At 29.5% G+C, this 16,246-nt stretch overlaps 1 protein-coding gene across 1 annotated transcript; it reads left to right on the forward strand.

The window, feature by feature from the left end:
* The first annotated feature begins 5,603 nt into the window (after positions 1-5,603).
* LOC113387823 (DNA cross-link repair 1 protein-like) lies at positions 5,604-15,510 on the forward strand. The gene is made up of 7 exons (XM_026625199.1): positions 5,604-7,216; positions 7,288-7,399; positions 8,046-8,186; positions 14,235-14,365; positions 14,456-14,634; positions 14,936-15,053; positions 15,268-15,510. Exons 1-7 carry the CDS (start codon positions 5,698-5,700, stop codon positions 15,450-15,452), a joined length of 2,385 nt encoding a protein of 794 aa, XP_026480984.1. The 5' UTR covers positions 5,604-5,697; the 3' UTR covers positions 15,453-15,510.
* The last annotated feature ends 736 nt before the right edge of the window (positions 15,511-16,246 follow it).

Below are 16,246 nucleotides of genomic sequence, written 5' to 3' on the forward strand. Positions count from 1 at the left end.
ACAAAAATGATTTTCCATGTCTGCAACATTGATATTAATGCAAACGTGACGATTCGTTGTTCCGACACTGACGTGTTAATAATTATGTTAGCTAACATAGCTAATATATCAGAAAATATCAACATTTGCATGGAAGTTGGAGTTGGAAAAGCCCAAAGATTTATAAATGTTACTCAATTATACGAATCTTTGGGATCTGATTTGAGCGCAGCACTTCCGGCATTTCACGCATTCACAGGGTGTGATTTTAACCCGGCCTTTTTTCGAAAAGGAAAAAAACGACCATTTTCAATAATGGCTAAATCGAATGATTCCATCGAGTGTTTCATCCAAATGTCAAAATCATTAGAGAATAGAGACAATATTTTTGAGAAAATTCAAGAGTTTGTTTGCCATATGTATGGATTAAATCGTCTGAAAAAGGTCAATGAGGCAAGAGTAGTGTTAGAGTCAGAGCTATATCAGCAATTTTTAAGAGCATGTTATATTGCTCAAATTTGGTCAAATGCACACTTGAAGGTTCTAACTTCTGATGATCCGGAAGACTATGGTTGGGAAGAAATTGACAATAAATTTGATTTTACCTGGTTCTTTGGAAGTCAGTTACCAACATCGATTGATGAACTATCCAGCCCGAAAAAGGTAACATTTTATTATCATATTAATGATATTATGCTAAAATACGCATTCTAATTTTTTTATTACAGATTATGACAATGAAAATATAACAGCATTGACAGTGACTCGGACAATGAATCAGAGAGAGATAGTTGTGACTCAAGCCAAAGCGAAGCCGAAAATGATTAAATAACATTGTCATTCAAATTGTAATTTGTCATAATTTTTTTATAATAAATATTTTTTATCAAGTAACTAGTTAATTTATACTAAGCAAATTGATTATTGAAATATTGGAATATATCTAAAATTATATGATTATATACTTATAAGTCTAAAAAATATTGATATAGAATATTTGTTTCATCTCAACACTCATATTGGAGTGCTATGCCGAATAATCAAAGAGACGTCATTTCCTCCCACACGAAAATTTGTGAGTTGATTTTAAATATAATACTGTGATGAATAAAAAAAATCAGCTAGCAATAAGTCGAGGGAAACCTGGTCAGCTGATGCCTTTAAATAGTCAGTAAATGCTTCTGGCTAACTTCTACGTAACGACCTTCAAAGTATCAGCTGACGATTTTTCCACCGAGATACAGCCAGCTGACGTATATATTTATCAATTGTTACATATAAGCTATCATCTGGTAAATTTTTAACCGAGAGGATATCACTGAAAGCGAAAATTTTTTTCCCATGATCTAGCCATCAGCTGACGTACAATGCACTATGTTATAACCAGCTGACTTTTTTTTTTGGTTGAGGTATTGGGTTAGCTATAACTTGATAAACTTTTAGCCGAGAGGAAATGAGTGAATTTATTTTTTTTTTCTTCAAGCGTGGGGGGTTACAACTGCTCATCCCCCCCACCGAGCCTCAGCTGACATTCACGAGGCTTTATAGTTCGATTTTCTGATTACCAATTACCAATTATCACTTGAGAGGAACTTGGTCATATAAATCTGTTACTGGCTCTCGGGCTATTATGATTCTAGAAAAGATGATTTCTTCAATAATCTCATACCTAATGATTAAAAAAGTATTCAGAGTAAAAAATGGTAATTATCGCATCATACTACTTTTTGCTATTTTGTCATTTTAAAAATATATGTTCAAATCAAAATATTCATAAAAATAGTTACGTTTGGATAAGAAAGTATCCCAAAGAGTCATGTCATGATCACGTCTATCAACGGTTATATTACCTGAATAATTATCAAATCTGAAATATTCACAACGATTACCAATACATAATTCAGCAATAAAATGAATATTAATTGATTTATTTATTCAAAACTAGCCGGCCCGACAGACTTCGTCCTGTCAAAAAAAATTGTAATGTGGCGGTGTTTTGTGCCTACCTTTTTTCTATTCTTTGCAAAAAATTATCCTGAACAGAACCGTCACCCTGGTAATAATTCGGTGTGAATTAAAAATAATTAAATAAAACACTATAATCATTTAAAAAAAAGTAATTTTAATAATGTAAATCATAATTCAAAAATCAGTTCAATTTTCATTGTAGTGCTTTGTGATAAACGATGTTTTTTGTTTGATTACCTGGCGCATAGACAAACAAATCTGATAGTTTTCCAATACGGGAACAAACAACATACAATTTTCAATGTAAGAAACATGGGTTTTCTAAATTAATACCACAAACACTTAATGATACCATAAACGCACTGAAAACGCATTGGGATGCATGGTGCGAGATCATCTTCTTCTTTATACTATCCTTTGAATATAGTTGGTCGATTTTTCGCAACATTATATTTGCCGATCCAACCTTCAATTGGAGATTGTGAGGTGACAATCCTGGCAAATCCAGCGAGTTTAAAAACTCTAGTGAATCGGTCTTGGTTAGTTGCCGAATCAACTGATTCGCCTGTGATTTGTTCTTGAATTTTGAAATTTAATTAATTTACATCAATGTTTTTGGTTACCAATATAGCTTGATTAATAGAAAGATATTTCTATGTTTATATAAATATATTCAAAATTAGATTATCAAAAACTACACAAAATGTCATGACATAGATCATTGTTTTTTTTACAAATTGCGTTGCCTATTCGATTAAAGAAGAACAGGGCTGTTTTTAGGGTTTTCCCGGCAATTATTCGTTTTTTTCTTGCCGTAACAACCATCCTTGGACTTCAACGAACATTTTAAAAAAAGAATTGGCTAAATTGGTCCAGGCGTTGTTGAGTTATGCGCTTACCAACACCTTTTGCGATCCATTTTTATATATAAGATTTAAAAGATAGTTATATTTATTGTAATATTATTGCATATACCAATATGCATTTCCACAATACTTATACTGTTGGTACATATTCTTCAGGAAGAACTCCCTTTGTGTAGGTAATTAATAAACAAGTTTTTCCAATATAACCATTGCCTACGGCGATTATTTTAATGGACTTTGCTGACTTTTCCGTCTATTTATATAGAGCATCGGTTATGAGTTGGTATATCTTTTCATGTATACTGAAATATAAATATACTAGTGGGGCGCATGGCATCAAAAATTTACCTTTTTTTGAAACAAAAAAGACTTTTTGAAGGAAAATTTATTTTGAAATATTTTGGAAATTCTGAACTTTTTTTCAAAGCAATCGTACTGCTTTAACTGCATAGAGACGAAATATCGAAGCGCGTAAGCGCCGCGTCGCCGTCTAACGGATGAACATTGGTACGGAACCGATAGGAATGTAAACAAAATTTATACTTTTTGTTAAAATCTACGGGCCATTGTCTAGGCGGCTCACTAGCGCCAAATTTGCGACCACAATGGCACTCCTAAGTAGCCTTTCTGAACGCGGATTTCTGAGATAATAGGCTCTGATTCTTTTCATTCATAAATTAAATGTTTAACAACGAACGATATTTGTTGAGCTAATTGATCGTAGTGCTTTCAACACATTGAAAACAATTTGTGTTATATTTAACAACTATTTTTATACGTGCTCAAAACTGTTAATTTGTATCGATTCGTTGACGAAGGAAAAACGTTTGACAAGAGAGGATCGGCAACGTCCATAGTTTGTTGGTGTGCACGGGCCTTTTCACTTAGAACGAAATCCTCGTTCAGATGGAATACTTAGGGGTCCATTTGTAGTCGCAGATTTGGCGCTAGTGAGCCGATGAAAAAGTATTTTCAAATATTTTATGTTGGTTACTAAAAAACGTCAGTGTTACTTTTGTGTAAGTTTACAAAATGGCGATTCATGTTCGTTTGTGTTTGTATATTAGTTAATAAAGATTTCATCAGCAATTGCTCTCAAATGCATAGCCCTTTGACAATATGAATAGAACAGCTTCAAACTCAAATGGAGGACATAATTACTACATTACTACGTAGTGCATTGACATATTAGTCTAATCATAATACACTTTAAAGCCGGCCACAGACGTAACTGTATACTTGCGCAACCTGCGACTTGCGCATGTATTCTGTAGCGTCTGTGGAGTGTTTTTTGCGCAACTTGACAGACTGGTGCAAGCGAGTGGGCATGAGCACTTTTTCATTATTTTAATTGCGCAATCATTCAAGTCGGCAAGTTCATTCGTTGGCCGCGTGTGGCAGCACATGTCCCGTTTCTATTTTACTTTATAGCGAATTCATAATATAAGTTTATGAAGTTATCGACAATTAAAAGTTATTAAATTAGCCCTCTGAACACTTTGAATTCTCTTCTGATGCTGTAAATACATAAATTAATAAAAAAGATATATTTTTAGGTTATGTTTTGACATTTATTATTTGACATTTGTGATATGCTTGCGCAAGTACTTGAACATAAACTTGAACCGTCTGTGGGCGCTGTGAAAATACGCCTGGTTGCGCATTTATTCAGTTGCGCAAGCATACAGTTACGTCTGTGGCCGGCTTAAGGAAAGAGGTCAGTTCTAGGAAATTGTGTAAAGGTGCGTCCACACCTAGCGAACGAACACGAACGAACATGATGAATAATATGCGCAGATTAAAAATTTCAAACAAAAGCGGCCCACGCGCATGTCAAAATCCATGTTCGTTCGTGCTCGTTCGTTAGGTGTGGACGCACCTTAAGAAATCAAGTATACGCTTCTGCAAGAAAGACATAATACACAAATAGAAAGCTGTTCCAGCTGTTTAAAATAGGATAGCCACTTCACACGGATCTGAATATACTTGGGAGAAAATGAATTGCTTAAGAATGTCGAATTTTGCACGGGATGATTAATAGTTAATGAGAGTTAAGAATGATAGACGATGTAATGAACTAACACTATAATGCATTATTCACTAAATTTCAATAAATATTTATATTAATAAGTAGAAACAAGTGTAGAAGTTATTCCAGTAGATGAGATGTGATATCTATTATATATAAACCGGTGTATTGCAGTGTATTTGTTGATTTATATTTCGATTTGATTGTATATTTATTATAATATAATATTATCTAGTATATTTTAGTTATTATTGTACTATTATAAAACAAAATAGGATTGTAATTCCAAAATTAGTTTCAAATACTCGTGCACTAAAATTAATTAATTTTCATTTCAAATTTTGCGCCATTAATTTGAATGCCAAAAGCAGCGCTATCACGTCGAGCGGAGGACCCTTTAAGTATTCCTTCTGAACGTAAAAATCGGGCGAGAGAACACGGGGTATTTTAATATTGTCTAGGTTGAGTACTTTCGAACTGTCAAAATACAATATTTTAAAATCTTTCATTCTGCTTTTTTTTTAAAGATCTTTACTAAAATCCATTTCTTTATTTTAAAAAAATAATAATTGTTTTACATTATTTTATAAACTATAACACTTTGTGATTATGATATATACATAATGAATTACAGCACTAAATGTATTATTCGCAAATTCAATTTGTTGAGTAAACATGCGATAATCAATGACTCATGATATGATAAAAATAAATAAAGTTATCTCATTCACACTAACATTTGATATTTATTGTAAAACATGAGATTGAATCAAATATAGTAAATGCTTAAATTGCCGTTGAAATAACATACAAATTATTATAAATCACAACGAAATCACATATTATTCTCAAAATATGGTTGATGAAGATGAATATTTTTCTCCAAAGGATAATAAAAAGTATCACAATAAAGTCAAGACATTTTGTGATAGGTTAGTAAGACCAAGTAATGATAATGCTGAATTAAGTAGAAGCAGAATACTTTCATGGGTAGAAGAAGCTGCACTTCAGGCTCTTAATAGTTCAAATTCAACAAGAAAACGGCAAGTCAGTAGTAGTGTATCTTCACAGCACGATTCAAAATCCAATTGTGATAATTCATGTTCTGAATTATTTAAAACTAAAAGGTTGAGAAAAAACAAAGGTAAAATCAGTTCTACAGATAACTCTGATGCTTCACAAGTCACAGAAAGCATAAAGTCTAATACTATTAATACAAGATCAAGAACAAAACTTTCAGCAGGATGTAGCGTTGAAACTCAATCGCAAAATGTAAGAGTAACTCGAGCTTCAAAAAAGAAACTACAATTACAAAATAAACAAATTACAAGTGACTCTAATGATAATGCTTCAAACAAAGATAACAAACATTGCCATCAGAAAGAATGTGATTTCGAAAGAAATGATTTTTCAAATAAGGAAAACTGTGTGTGTAAATCAATACTTGGTGATGACAAAAGTGCTCGTATAAAATTATCAGGACAATCAATTTGTGGTGGTTCAATTATATTAGAAGTTACAATAAGTTCTAAGGGTTGGAAAGTTAATTGTATAGGTCCAGATAATACTATAATTAAATGTAATAGAAAACCTGGATTTCAAATTGCAAATTTTGATATACGTGTAGATTCTGCAAATGTAATATCGAAAGGTAAAATCCTAGTTAAAAACAAGGAATGTGATGAAACTAATATGAATATAGATAAGTTTTATCGAAATAAAAAATGTAAATCAAATAAAGTTAAGGATATCATAAATCCTATGGTCATTATAGAATCAGATCAGGAATCTGGAAAAGATATATCAAAAGATCAAATGCCAATTAAATGTGAAGATTATGGTAAAACAATTATCAATATAGATAAGTTTTATAGAGATTCAAAATGTTTGGAAATTAGGAATGTTGCAAATTCTATGATTATAGAAACAGATCAAGAAAAAAATGAAATAAAACATGTAAAAAATATGTTAAATGAATTAGAAAACACAAAAATATTAAACACCTTGTTTTCATCTAATGAAACATTAATTCAAGACACACAAGAGGATCCTGTTAAATTACGAATAAAAACAATAGATGAAATAAATGATGCTATTGATACTATTGTAATAAATGATGATGAAAGTGAAAACTGTTTTTCTCAAAGTGATGCAGTGAAACAAATTATAGAAAACAAAAAAATAACAAAGAAAAAGAAAGTATGCCCTGAATTCAAATTCATAAAAGGTACTCCTTTTGCTGTAGATGCCTTTAATTTTGGAGATTTAGGTTCAAGGGGAGTAGAATATTATTTTCTTACACATTTTCACAGCGATCACTACATAGGCTTGAATAAAAAGTTTTGCAGGCCTTTATATTGCTCGCAAATCACTGGTAAATATAAATATAATCTATAAGTATTTGTATGCTCCAATAAATAAACTATATGAACACTTTTATTGCAGCTAATTTGTTGGATTTACGAATCAAAGTTAACAAAAAGTTCATTAATGTACTGGAATTAAATAAGCCTACAATTATTAATGATGTTGAAGTAACCGCTTTAGATGCCAATCAGTAAGTTAATAAGCAAAAATTTGTGCCAACGTATATATATATATATATATATATATTATATATATATATATATATATAATAATCTAAATTACTAATTGCTAATTAAAAAAATATTAAGTTTTTTAACACAATGAATTTAATTATACTACCAAATATATTTTATAATAATGCTGGTGTTAGACGTTAAATTTGACACTACAGTTTAATGTTTGAATTCAATACAAAATATTTAAGCAAAAATGATATAAAATATAAAGTTATTTCAATATTATATCAATTACACTAAATCTATTGCAAGCATCTGGGATTGCAGTATTTTTTATTAATTTACTTGTGTTGTTATTAGATTTAAAATTAATTACTTTTTGCAGTACATATCTTATCGGAAAATATATGAACTTTAAAAAAGCACAACATTGCAAAGTATGCAATAAATAAATTAATGTCACTAATTAAGTTCTATGTACTTCATTTATTTTTTCTTAATTTAACCGTTATTGGGCTTTTCTGTATTTTATGAATTGAGCATTTGAGCATAATTTTGGACCAAATTAAATTTTAATTAATTATTTGGAGTTACTTTTACTAATTAAGTTTTATAATATGCTTTAGTAAAATATATCTTAACAAATCAAAATTATTTCAGTTGTCCCGGATCCATAATGCTACTATTCAAAGTTTCTGGAAAATGCATTTTACATACAGGAGATTTTAGAGCTCATTATGATATGGAGTTATATCCATCATTACAAAATATACAAGTTGACAGATTATATTTGGATACAACGTAAGTATTTGACTGCATGGATGCCCTTTATATGTATATAAATATATATATATATATATATATAATATATATATATATATTGAATGGTAGAGTCTTGGATTTGTGTATATTTTGTAGAGTTTCGAACAAGAATCCAAAAATAATACAAAATAAAAAACAAGAAAAGTTTTTAAAAAAACAATTTCTTTATTTGATTATTTGTTTATTGTCGACGTTTCGGAACTAGGTACGTTCCATCTTCAGGACATCTGTCAAGAAACATGATCTTGATGAGATTTTAGCAAACAATATGTTTAGGAAAAGAAAATAGATTTTTCTTTAATTTAAGAAAAATCTATTTTCTTTTCCTAAACATATTGTTTGCTAAAATCTCATCAAGATCATGTTTCTTGACAGATGTCCTGAAGATGGAACGTACCTAGTTCCGAAACGTCGACAATAAACAAATAATCAAATAAAGAAATTGTTTTTTTAAAAACTTTTCTTGTTTTTTATTTTGTATTATTTTTGGATTCTTGTTCGAAACTCTACAAAATATATATATATACATATATATATATATATATATATATATATATATATATATATATTATTCATTTATAGGTGTGTGTGTGTGTGTTTGTGTGTGAGAGTCTGTTCGTAGTTTTGTTTGATGCTGTAATTTTTTATTAAATTATTCTTGGAAGGAGTAACATCAAATAAAAATGATAATGTGAAGATATTTAAGGGGGAAAGTCCATATAACATTTTCAAAAAATTGAAAAAATTTTTTTTCGATAATCTGCAAGTATAGTATGTTGAGCGTATATTAACGAGTCGACAAAAAAAAAAATCTCTTATATTAACAAAGTTATAGCTAACATAACGGGGCGGGCCGGAGTGCGCATTGTCAAGCGATCAAGCGTATTGTTAAATTTCGAGTGAAAAAGGTCTCTTTCATTATAATAACTAGAAATAATAACTTCTTTTGACCTACAACCGGAAGACTTCTATGTACCTTAGTACATGTGTAATATTGGTATACGAACAAAGGTTAGTCGAAAATATAGTTAGTTTAGCTGGAAAATTCGTAGTGTTCAGTCCATTTCAATACCTAAAAATGCCGAATTATCTAAAAGGTAAGCGAAGTAATATTGCACAAAATAACACTAAAAAGACGTTATCAGGGCAATCAGTTTACCGATAAAGCAGATGAAAAAATTGACGCCAGTACAAGTCATAATGAAAGTGCCAGTGGTCAAGATCTTCTAGACGTAGATTTAGCTCCATTACTTGGTAAAGAAATGAAACAGCATCTTTCACCAATTTATGAAGATTTGTCCAAAGATGATTTACTTGAACGATGCCTTGATGATCATACGCAGAACGCGAATGAAAGTTTCAACGCGACAGTTTTGCGACTATCACCAAATCACCCACATTGTGGACTAAGGGTAGTTGAAATTTCACCATATATTGCAGCTAGGATATTTATTGAAGGATTTAGTTTAATATTAAGAATAATGAACCTTTTGAATTTGACTGTTGGTACTTATGCTAAAGCATATGCTGATAATACTGATGAGGCGCGAATAACTTGACAGGATCGTAGCAGCCTTTCACAAATAAAAGATGCTGATACAGCTCACAAACAACAACAACTTACAAATAAACATCTTTTTGAAGATAAGGAAGAACTAGTGTATGGACCTGATATTGCAGATTAATCGGTAAGTAACTAAAACTGGTCATTTTCCTTTACTAAATCTTTAAACGCGATTATCTCAAAACTGTGTTTTCAAAAACTGCTCGTGTTGTAGCTCAAAAAGTTATGTATCGATTTGTCTGAAATTTGGTGAGGCCTTTCTCTATATTATTATCGGAAGGATAAACCTAAATCTTTAGATCTTTCGCGTTTATAAAGTATTTTCTGGAGCCCAAAATGTCAAAAAAATAGCCAAAATTTCAGATTTTTTTTTCAAAGGCTTGTTTTTCATTGAATTTTTTACTTTTTTTTCAATTTTATAGGTTTATCCTTCCCATTGATATGTTCTCAAAAGAAAACGTTAAAAAAAATTTTTTTCAGATCGACGGTTGATGAGTGAGAAATGCAGCAGTTTTCGACCTCGCGTCGGAGGCAGTCCACAAAAAGTTATGCTGAGCCGCCATTTTGAAACAATTTTTTTTTTTAAATATTTTTTTGTATTCCAAAAGGGTTAAATAAAGTTATGTCAAAGTTTAAAAACAATAAAATTATTCCATCACGTTTAAAAATATTTTTAAAATATGACCTATTTTCATGCGTCTATATGGACTTCCCCCCTTAAAATATCTTTATTACTCCATACTTCTCAACGTTATTGTGCATCATCATCAAGAGATATGAGATTTTTATAAAGAAATTAACACATAATAATATTAATGCAAAGTAACTAGTATATAATTATAAAATGCAACTTAGTACTATTATTCAGTGGTCACTATTTTATAAAAGAATTTTTAACTTCCCGAAGGAGAAGTTTATGTTTTCATCGAAAAATCTGATTAGCTACTTTTATGTTTTGTCGACGTTTCAAGCCATTCTGAATCGAATGAGACCAAATTTAGAAAAAGTGAACAGATTTTTTACCGTAAATCGACGTTTTTTCAAAAACAACCGGACCGATTTCAAAAATTTAAAAGCCATTCGATGTATCTCGATGAGGGCTAGCGTTTATCAATCTTGCGCAACGATCAGCCAAGCCGTTTCTTTGTAAATTGCAGAAAAGTGAAAAAAATTTCGTCCACGTTTTAGCCCGCAATTCTGAATCGATTTTGAAAATTCAAAAATCGTTTGAAAGATATTGGTTGGGAATTGACCTGATTAGTTTTTGGTAAAGATCGGCCGATCTTGTAATGAAGTGTTAAAAAAAAATTTTTCGACGATTTTCATGAATTTTTTTTTTGTGATAGATATCATGGTCTTCTAGATCAGGGGTCGGCAAGCTTTTAACTGTAGTGTGCCAAGCCACTCTACCAATATGATTTAGAGTGCCACCTTAATTTTGAAATATATAGTTAGGTTCTGGGGGAGAAGAATTATAACCAAATTTATCTTTTAAACATATTTATTAACAAATAACATAAATTTTTAATATAAACAGTGCTGGATTACCCCATAGGGGGGTAATATTACAAGGATCAATCGCCATGAATGATTCAAAAAATATTCACTTGGCTTTGACTGAGAGGCGTACTGTTTATGCCAAAGGCAGGTTTAGCATTTTTGGAGATACAGAGCGCAGAAGGTGCAAAAGTGGTCATGAAGGTTTTGAGAGTACAGATCATGCGATTGGAGTGACTCAAAAAATATTTTGTTCGTGGTATTTTAGTGATATGAAAAAATGATTAGTTTCCCGAAAAGGCAAGTCCACTGGTTTCAAAATTTTGAAAAAATTAAAATATCTAAAATTTTCAAATAATCGAATTACTTTAGAATTTAAAAAAAACTCGAAATTTTTGAATATCTCGGTTCTATTTATCGAGTTTAGTCCAATGTCTTTTTAATTTGTGAAATCAGTTTAGGCGTTTTTAAAAATTAAATTTTGATTTATCATATCACAAAAGCGCCTTTTAACATAAATTTTGACTATAAAGTTTTATCAAACTTTGATAAATTTTTAAAATTGTCAAATATTTTGACTCCTAATTGATATCCTTATGCCAAAATGTTCAGAAATGTCTGCTACGTAAAAATATGCAAAAAAAATTATTTTTTCTTTTGCGATTTTGCGCAAAGTTAAAAATTGTATTTAAGTAATTTAGAATAAAATTATAGTTTAATTAAAAAAGTAAAAAATTGTCTATTAAAAAGGGCGCCTGATCAGATAGGGCCTAGGGCGGCAGAAAGCTTAATCCGCCACTGAATATAAACTAAACAACTTTAATGCGAACCTTGTGCCTGGACATTTTTCCTTAACATTTCAAGATCCGGGGTATATTTTGTAACTTTTAATTTCACACAAGATTCTGAATGTTTAGTTGTTAAACGATTTCTTTGTGAACTCAAAATATGTTTCATGTGAGAAAAATTTGTTCACAGAGATATGTGGAACCAAAAGCTGAAATGAGAGCGCATACAATTTTCTTTAAACAATTAAATCTTTTCCAGCAATGTCATTCAACAATTTAATATGGCTGTCGATTTTTCCATAGAGTCATCTTTCAGATTTTTTAGTAATTCTTTAATTTTGTTTTCCATAATCTTCATTTCAAAATTATCAACATTAATCCATTCGAAAATCAACAAATCAAACGGTATGATTGATGAATCTATTAAATCTGGTTTTATGAGGAAGAAAAATATAGGCACATAAGCTTCAAAGTCTTTGCATCTTCTAGAAAATTCATCTTTAATTACATTAGCGTGCCACGTTAGAAAAATAATTATAATTAAACATTTTCTCTTATTTAAAAATCACTCGATATTTCCGATTTTTTCTCATTACTTTATAGAGTGCCATTCAAAACCCCAAAAGCCTGGCACGCGTGCCGTAGGTTGCCGATGCCTGTTCTAGATCATACTAAAATATTACGGCCCTACAACAAGTCGTTTAATTTTGAAAATTTGTCAAAATTTGCAAAAATTTGTGTTGTTTTTTTGACGTTTACCAAAATTAGAATTTTCATCGACGTTTTCTCAAAAACGGCTAGACCGATTTCAAAAATTTAAAAGTCAATCGATGTATTTTGATGTAGATTATCTTTTCTCAGTTTTGTGCGACGATCTGCCGAGCCGTTTCTTTGTAATTTGGAAAAAAGTGTTAAACTTTTCGTCTACATTTAAGCGCATGCTACCGAATCGATTTTGACAAATCAAAAACTGTTCGAAAGATATTAGTTGGGAATGCTATAGATTAGTTTTAGGTGAAAATTTACCGAGCCGTTTTCTTGTAATTAACTGTTGAAAAAAAAATTTAAGCCGATTTTAATGGATTTCTTTTGGCGATATATATCATGGTCTTATAGAACTTACTGAAATTTTACTGTCTTACGACAAGTAGTTTAACTTTAAAAATTCATTCAGTTTGAGAAAATGAGTAGTTTTTTTGATGTTTGTTAAAATGAAATTAAAATAAAATGTAAATTAAAATGATTTACTTGGTATAGAGTGTTCGTTCGTTTTCAATGATGTGTAATAAATCCACTCGGAATACTTTTAATCACTCATGAATTAATTTATATTTTATTGATTAAGTCGATTATTTACACATATCGTGAAAGTACCAATACCAACTAGTTTACAATGTAATTTATGTAAAATTACCCAAACTAAAGTGGCCTCTGGTGGCTGCGTTCGCCTACATTTAAAATAAATATTTCATGTATATAGTGATTACCGACAAGTCGTGTTTTGTTGCAATTTATAATTATAAATCAATTACTTTGCATTATCAATATTAAGTGCTAGTTTTCATCTAAAAAATCTCATATATCTACAGTTTATGATGAAAAATGTACATCAAAATCTATGGCATAATAAAGATGTTTTAAGAATCTTCACATTAACTTTTTCACTTACTTCACTTTTTTGTTAGTGTTACTCCCTACAAAAATCTGGTGGGGTGAAAATAATTAGCACCCCATTCATCAAAATAAAAGAGAGTTTGAAGAAAGACATTCTTTGTTAATTAAAAGTTTAAACCCTTTATGAGTGTCATCATTCAGGAAATCTAAAATACTATATAATAAATAAAAATATATATATGAAAAATAAATGAAAAAATATAAAGTGAGAAGTAGTATACGAGTACATACCAATCAGAATAAAAACAAAAACTTAAAACACTAAACTTAGTTTTAAAACAACTGGAGATAATTAATTTACCGCAGAGGAGGTTCATGGAAATTGAGCAAAAAATCTATATTTCAATCGTAAATATTTACAAAAGATTTTTTTTAGGAAAATCCTGAAATACATGTCAAATGATTTTATGTAAATCTGAAAAAAAAAATTTCAGGCAATTCTAAAATGTGACATTTTATTTTTGCCCATATTTATGACCCATATTATATGATTGTTAATTTCAGGTATTGCAAAAAACAGTACTGTTTTCCAGCACAACAAGAGGCAATAGACATTGCTACAAACTTAGTGAAAGTATTCCTCATGAAAAACCCGACAAAGAGAACTCTTGTTGTAGTCGGTTCTTACCTCATAGGTAAATTACACTATACATTTATCAATCAATACTGGTAGTCTTAATTTAATTACATTATCATTTTCATGTACTTAATTACAATGTGAACAGGTAAAGAAAAAATGTGGTTGGGACTCAGTAAAACATTATCGCGCAAAGTGTGGATAGAGAAGAGTCGATATGATCTTATCAAGGCTTTTGAAAATGATTTAATGTACTTAGAAAATGTTGTTGAAGAACCAAACGAAGCTGACATTCATGTTTTACCTGTTATGGAATTGAATACTGAGGTATTATAATAGTTACATATTGATTTAATATTTATCCAAATTTATAATATATTTTGAATTACTTTTATTTAATGACCTTGATTTTAAATTTGTTCTGATTTATTTTATTTTTCTTAATGAAATCAAGCAACTTTTAAAAATGCTTCAATTTTTTTTCTAACGCATAAGTATATTGCAGTAAAGGCAAGTAGCAAGATAAGGTCTATAAAATCTTTTTTTCTAACTGTTAGTTTTATAACACTGAACAATTATGTAAATATTGCATTTGTAATCAATTTAATATTATAGAATTTTTTTTTAGAAAATGAGCAAATACTTAGAAAAGTTCAATAACATTTTTGATCATATATTTGCCATAAGACCGAGTGGTTGGGAGCAGAAGAAGAAGCCTTATACAATTGGGAATGTTACTATAGCAGGTATTTTTGTCATTTCATGTTTCATATATATTCTGGATTAAAAGTTATTATTTATTAGAAAATATTCACACTCACACGTTTGTAGTAATTATAGTTATATTTACTATCAAATTAACTATCAATATATAAATGTTTCTTTAAATTTTAGAATATTTTTTTATTATCTATTGATTTTTTTCTTATGCTATAAATATATACTTCTATATTATTACAGGTGTTGCATACAGTGAGCATTCCAGTTACGAGGAACTAAAGCGGTTTGTTAGCTTTTTGAAACCAAAGAAGATTATTGCGACAGCTGGCAATGAGAAAGAACTTCGTCATTTATATAAGGATTGTAAGCTTGAAGATCCAAATTTAAATACAATTGATAAGTATTTTAAACAAACATCTTTTTAAAGAAATAATATTTTATTTTATAACTGTGATTAATTGGTATTAATTGAATTTCAACCATCAGAAGAAAAGAATTAATTAAATTTAATTCTTTTAGCAAATTTGGATCAAATTCATAAACATCATCACATAGTTAAAAAAAGAACATTCTAATAAAATTATGGATTATAAAACTTAAAATTTTATGACTATATATGACTATATATTGATGTTATGCTGCATTGCATTTTACATACAATGAATGCTTTTGCACTTTTAAAAAAATAAATATTTTAGAAAGATGGATACAATAATATTATGTTAATATATATATATATATATATATATATATATATATATATATATATATATATATATATATATAGGACAGGTCGATTTAAGAATTGCTTAGGCACATATGAGTTTTGAATTCTAGGGATCAAAATTAGAAACTTTGCTCAAGAAGCCATACCTCCAAAATGAATTCTGAAGTCCCGTGCATAAACCCAAAGGTTTAAATTTTGAAAAATGCTATTTTGACACATTTAGATTTTGCTGGCACATATCTTAGATACCTATAGCCACTATTTTTGTAAAAGACACAATTTCTCAATTTATAATATGTAGTATGCACAAATTATTGCAGCATAACATCAATATATTTATTACATAACTGAAGAAAAATCATCATTTCCATATTTAAACATTTCATTAAAGTTTAAGTTGCAACATTGAATAAATTTTCAAGGTTAAGCTCGATATATATATAAATTTATAATAATATTACAATATTGTTATTTTTGTAAAAAATATATTTT

Source organism: Ctenocephalides felis, unplaced genomic scaffold (assembly GCF_003426905.1).
Source record: "Ctenocephalides felis isolate EL2017-DRISC unplaced genomic scaffold, ASM342690v1 CF-g0.4_SCAFFOLD_03572, whole genome shotgun sequence".
Lineage (NCBI taxonomy): Eukaryota > Metazoa > Arthropoda > Insecta > Siphonaptera > Pulicidae > Ctenocephalides > Ctenocephalides felis.